This window comes from Fukomys damarensis, unplaced genomic scaffold, assembly GCF_012274545.1.
Source record: "Fukomys damarensis isolate Sample0158 unplaced genomic scaffold, DMR_v1.0_HiC HiC_scaffold_7, whole genome shotgun sequence".
In the NCBI taxonomy this organism is placed as follows: Eukaryota; Metazoa; Chordata; class Mammalia; order Rodentia; family Bathyergidae; genus Fukomys; species Fukomys damarensis.
In genome coordinates this window covers 8,285,001-8,291,292 of record NW_022900919.1, presented here as the reverse complement: position 1 = coordinate 8,291,292, position 6,292 = coordinate 8,285,001, and the positions used below count along the sequence as shown (strand labels likewise).

General features: G+C 41.4%; 1 protein-coding gene across 4 annotated transcripts in view; it reads left to right on the top strand.

The window, feature by feature from the left end:
• Positions 1 to 4,894, top strand: part of Mef2a (myocyte enhancer factor 2A) — a 91,317-nt gene extending 86,423 nt beyond the window's left edge. For all 4 annotated transcript variants that reach the window (XM_010607852.1, XM_010607850.1, XM_010607853.1 and 1 more), the window contains 2 exons: positions 2,301 to 2,427; positions 3,837 to 4,894. In XM_010607852.1, the coding sequence (XP_010606154.1) occupies positions 2,301 to 2,427; positions 3,837 to 4,218 (509 nt within the window). In that variant the 3' untranslated portion in view covers positions 4,219 to 4,894. The remainder of the gene's footprint in view (positions 1 to 2,300; positions 2,428 to 3,836) is intronic.
• The last annotated feature ends 1,398 nt before the right edge of the window (positions 4,895 to 6,292 follow it).

Here is a 6,292-nt window from a genome sequence, read left to right as displayed (position 1 = left end):
CTGCATCTTTTCTCAAGCTTATTTAGGAAAGGAAATCTTAGAAGGGAAGTCCTAGGTTTTTTTTTCCCCTTTTTGCTTTTTTTTTTTTTTTTAATTGTACTAGAGACTGAACCCAGGCCTCACACATCTGGGCTGGCTACAACTTTGGCCCCAGTTTGTGCTTTTGAGGTTGAGAAGGTAGCGGAGGGGAGACTGCAAGAAGCTGGATGCTCAGAGGAGATGGAGTCAGCCTGGATATCAAAGTTAGACTGCAGTCACTGACCTTTTTCATTGTAGGTGTTTTAGTGTACTTAGAAATTACACTATACGTATTTTTAGAAATGCCATTAGATTAGAGAAAATTAAGTACATTTATATTAATATAATAAAATTTTAAATATTAAATATATATATTACACAGTGTACAAGGAATTGTCAGAACACTTAAAATAGCGGAGTTGGGTCCCCTAGAAACCATGCATCATTCAGCTTCAGTCTCCTCCCCTTTGACTGTCTCTGCTCTTTCTCAGAACACCTGTTTAGCTTTACCATATTATCTTTAAACTTATATGTCATTTGACTTTTTAAGATATTTACCCATGTTTCTGTCTTCTTTAGTAGATAGTCCACCTTTCTGTACATACTTAGTGCCAGACATGTCAGACAGAAGGTAAAGGGGGGAGTAAATAGACCGCTTTTGAAATAAAAGTGAAATAATTCTGTATGAATGAATTCTGTGAACACTTCCTCAGGGCCCATCAGTAATATCACTCCCCACTTCAAGACTTATTCCTGGGCTAGGAATTTAGCTCAGTGGTTCCACCGCCTGCCTCACAAGCACAAGGACCCAAGTTCCAAACCCGGTACAAAAAAAAAAAAAAAAGTACTTAATTCCTGAAGGTGATCTACAGGTCTACAGGTTCACTGCAAATACAAGAGTGCAGTCAACAGAATATAGGGTCTGTCAGGGGAGAAAGGCACAAGACAGGCAGCTCTAGGAAAGATCTGTTGATGTTGTCTCCAGGGCTGCCTTGCATGAAGGAGCAAGCAGGACTCAGCCAAGCTAAAGAGGGAGCCTGATCTCAAGGGAGCGAGCAGCAGTTAGGGTGGAAACCAGAGAGGTAAATAGGGTTCTGTTAACCGTGTTGTAAATTTTGGACGTTTTTTGTGTTAAAAAGATCGTTTGACTGCACTGTCCATAGAAGTAAACGTGAGTGCCAAGAAACCACGAGAGAACAATGTGGCCCAAGTAATAGCTGCTGGTGGCATGGAGTAGAGTGGTAGCAGCAGAAACAGTGAAGGCTGTGCAGGTAAAGACAGGAGGTAGAACTGGCTAAACTTGGTGGTTGGTGGTGGACAAGAGAAAACAGCAGCAGTAAGGAAATACCCATAGGTTTCTGGCATGAGCTGCTGGGTGTATGTTGCTGCCATTTACCGAGGTATAGATTATTTAAGGAGAAACACATTTAGAGGACAACCTGAGTCCAGTTTGGGCCATGTCAAATTTGAGGTATTTGGAAAGACATGGACAAGGACATGTCAAGTGGGTTGTTAGAAGGGCCAAGAGAGAAGCTGGGAGTGGTGGGACACACCTAGAATCCCAGCACTCTGAGGCTGAGGCAGGAGGATTGCTGAGAGTTCTTAGAGCATATACAATACAAAAGTATAGTCCTGGTAGAAACCTGAGCATCCACTATGCTGCCTCAACTCAGTTTCTTTTTAAAATATGTTAATTCACTAGGAAGACCAACTTCTTTAAATGACTCTCTTGAGACATGAGAAAGTTAAAATAGAAGAGTTTTATCACCTCTCTTTTGAACTAAATGGAAAAGACAAGTGCTAATGATGAACTAAAATATCTCTGTGTGTCTGATAACGAACGTCCTATGTACTGGTTACAGTAATTACAACTAAAGCCTTCATAATATGAATTGTATTATTGTCTTCTGTCCTAGCAAGTTTCTTCATGGACTTGAGAGCATTTTGGATGCAGAGAGCTGTGACAGTCTTAATGTGCTTAATATGTCTGCATCACTAAGTTTGTCACCCCACGAGCAGGGAGTAGGCATCTTCTCGTTTCCATGCACTTCCTTAAGACTTGCTGATCTAGATTCAGTCTGGGTGAGGACCAGTGTTTCTCTGTTTGAGAAGGTAGTGGTGGCATTTTAAAAAAAATGAACAAACAATTGTAGGGCTGGGGATTTAGCTGTGGTTCCGCCGCCTGCCTCAAGCACAAGAAACTTGAGTTTGATCCCTGGTAGCCGCCCCCCCCAAATTGTATAGGCAGTACCCCAGCATAGCAGTCTTATCTGCCTTTCCAGATTACTCACTGACCAGCGCTGACCTGTCGGCCCTGCAAGGCTTCAACTCTCCAGGAATGCTGTCTCTGGGGCAGGTGTCAGCCTGGCAGCAGCACTCTCTAGGACAAGCAGCCCTCAGCTCTCTTGTGTGAGTACTGGAAATTTTCCCTGAACTTTTACTCCTCTCCTATTCATTCTCTTTTTCTATCAATTGTAAACTCTCTCACATGAATAGTGCTGCAGTGATTCTTTTTTAGGTGGACACAGTATTGGATCAAAATATTTTCTTACCATGGTTTTAGATAAGAGCTTGGATGCTAAGCAAGCCAGGCATTCCTTGAAAGGGTTCAGGGAACAAAGCTTTCCTTTTCAGACAGAGTGAGGTGGAGAGACTCAGCTGGTATCCAAGGGGTTCCAAGGTACAAATGCCACCCATGTATACCACCATCTACCTGCTGACTGCCGACTAAGGCACTCCCTGCCTATCTCCTGACGCCTGCTTCCAACTCCACTGCTTCAGAGTGGCAGTTTGGAGGAATTCTGTTTTGGGGATAATCAGAAGAGGAAGATGAACTATGGGTTTTGCTTTATCCTAGCTTCTTACAGGAGGAAAGCAGAGATGGGTACCCATGTATGAATCAGGATCCATAGGGTTCATATGGTCAGGCCCTGCCCAGTTCACACCCCGTACTTCATTTGCAAAGAGCATTCCTAAGGGCAGGGCATGAGGATGTAGATGAGAAAGATAGACAGACTCCCTGAGCAGGAGAGAAGAACTGGGACAACGGTAGGCCATGGATCAAGACAGAAGAGGCATCAGCAGAGCAGACCTAGCTGACTGCCTCATCTCTGCTCAATGTAGTAGGGACACCCCATCCTCCTAGTCAGAAAACCCATTTGCCTGCCTTCTGAAAGAACTTCTTAGGCATACAGTTATCACTATCTTATTGAGAATTACCTTGAGGAAAATTTTTGGCCACGTAATTGTTCAGCCCTCAGGCCTGCCCTGAGCATCCTAAATGAAAACACTGAAGATAGACCTGGAAGCTGAACACAGTAGTATGTACCTGTAGTCCCAGCTCCTTAGGAGCCTAAGACAGAAAGATTATTTGAGCCCTGGAGTTTGGGCCCAGTGAGATCTCATCTCCAAAAACAAAACAGGAAAGCACATAGGGCTTGAGAGAGTTGTTTTAAGAATAGATGATTGATGTGCCTTGAAACTGGGCCAGAGCAGAGAAGATACCAAGGTGGAAGAGGCAGTGAACAGATTCCGGGTTGCCACGCTATTCCTGTCTTCTAGACCGTGCACAGCATAGGATCAGACACTGGACTGATTTTGCAAACTTGAGATGCTAAGGTACAGTTGTGGGTAGTCAGAGTAAGGAACACAGGACTCAGTCATGCTGTGCTACACACTAAAGGAGATGCCCGAAACCAGTCTTGAGGAATTACAGCAGGACTTCAGACTTGGCTCTTTCCAGAAGGCAGTGTCTGCAGGATCATCATGTGAATAGTGCAGATGCACCCACAAAACATCTCACCTCTTTTTTCTTTCAGTGCTGGAGGGCAGTTATCTCAGGGTTCAAATTTATCCATTAATACCAACCAGAACATCAACATTAAGTCAGAACCAATTTCACCTCCCCGGGATCGAATGACCCCGTCTGGCTTCCAGCAGCAACAGCAGCAGCAGCAGCAGCAGCAGCAGCAGCCACCACCACTACCGCAACCACCACAGCCCCAGCCCCAGCCCCGGCAGGAAATGGGACGCTCCCCTGTGGACAGTCTGAGCAGCTCTAGTAGCTCCTATGATGGCAGTGACCGTGAGGATCCGCGGGGTGACTTCCATTCTCCAGTTGTGCTTGGCCGACCCCCAAACACTGAGGACAGAGAGAGCCCTTCTGTAAAGCGCATGAGGATGGACGCATGGGTGACCTAAGGTTTCCAACTCATGTTTGTACTATGTGTTACTGCGGTGAACTGCCCTGCATATCTACATTGGCAAATAAGGTCATGAGTTAAACATATTTATATGTACATACATATATATCCCTTGACATATATATGTATGTGGTGTGAGTGTGTGTATGTGTGAGTGTGTGGTGCATATACCGAATCAGGCACTTACCTGCAAACTCCTTGTAGGTCTGCAGATGTGTGTCCCATGGCATACAAAGCACTCTGTAGGCACAGACTAGTCTGGCACTTCCTTGGACTACTTGTTTCATAAGATAGCCAATTTTTGCGAGAATCATGTACCCATATAGAATTCTCCCACACTAGCTTGCAGAAACCTAGAGGGCCCCCTACTTGTTTTATTTAACTGTGCGGTGACTGTAGTGACTTCAGAAAAATGCTTTGTAGAACAGAGCAGTAGAAAAGCAGGAATCAAGAAAGCAATACTGTACATAAAATGTCATTTATATTAATACCCAACCTGGCATGGGTCTCTGTTGCAAAGGGGTGCATGGGAAAGGGCTGTTGATATTAAAAAACAAACAAACAAAAAAGCCCCACACATAACTGTTTTGCACGTGCAAAAATTTATTGGGTCAAAGAAGTGATCTTTAGCTAATAAAGAGAGAATAGCAAACACGCATGAGATAGTCACAAAATACTAGCCTAGAAATATAGAGCATTAACAAAATAAAATTAATGTATTAAGTTATAATTGGAATATGTCAGAAGTTTCTTTTTACATTCATATCTTAAAGAAACTGATTTTAGCTCATGTATATTTTATATGAAAGAAAACACCCTTATGAATTGATGACTATATAGAAAATTATATTCACTACTTTTGAACACATTCTGCTATGAATTATTTATATAAGCCAAAGCTGTATGTTGTAACTTTTTTTTAGAGAATAGCTTTATCTTGTTTTAACTTTTTAGTTTTATTTTAAGAGGGGAAAAAAACAAACAAATATCTTGCAAGCAGAACCTTGGAAAAAAAAAGCCATGAACACTTATTATTCTATATGTAAATTAAAAGTTGAGCCAAACTCTTTGTGTATATAGCATCTTAAATATATTATCACCTTTGATGTAAGTACCTATGTATTGTATGGTCACCAGATTAAAAAGTATATTTTTGTGGATTGCCGCCAATTTGGGGGGAAAAGGCGAAGTCCTTATTAAGTAGAGTATTCACTGTTTAATATTTACTATTTTGTTAAATATACTGTACTTTGGATTTTAATTATTAGCCCAGTTTTTTCAGAGGATTGTATAAAGGGGTTTCTCCCCTCACTGGTGGTGAATGTGTGATGTTACATTGTAATCTTTGTGCTGTATGGGGTGTGAGCATCATATATTTTATATGTGTACATAAATAGCAGAGTGGCAAAAATGGTGTTAAGTTCATCCTGCATAAATATAAAATGTGTTGTAACAGATTTTACAAGGCATTATTTAAAACTTGCCTTTTGTGAGGAAAAATATAGTAGAAAAATATGACCTAATTTAATTAATATTAGAGAAAATGGCAAAATAGTAGATGAGCACAAAGGTTTTATAAGTGGTAAATGATTAGGGGATAATACTCATGAGTCAAGGGACCCTTTTTCTCAAAACTCCAAAAGTAAAATATTGCAGCTGGTTACACAGTATACTACATCGTGGATGTTCTGTGCAATAAAAATGACACTGGTGTGGGGAGAGACTTGTGGAGCAGGTCCTTGGCGTGACACTTGCCATCCTGATTAAAATAAGTGCCCCCTTGCCCACAGTTTGGATTTTCAGCAAGGCCTTACTCTCACATTAAGACAACTCATTGGCAAGTTCGTCTGGTTGCTGGGCTTATGCCATGAACAAAATTCAAAGTCCTGTATATCTTTTATTGTAGATTTTTAAATACTCCTTTTCGTGAGAAACTCAAAAGAAAGGTTTAAAAATTGCTGCTATTTTATATTTTAAGATTAATAGTGAGCAGCTACCTATAGTTTTTACTTAAATTTTTCCCCCTAAATTACATTCTTTTTGACATTTTCCTCATCTGCTGTTTGTGACAA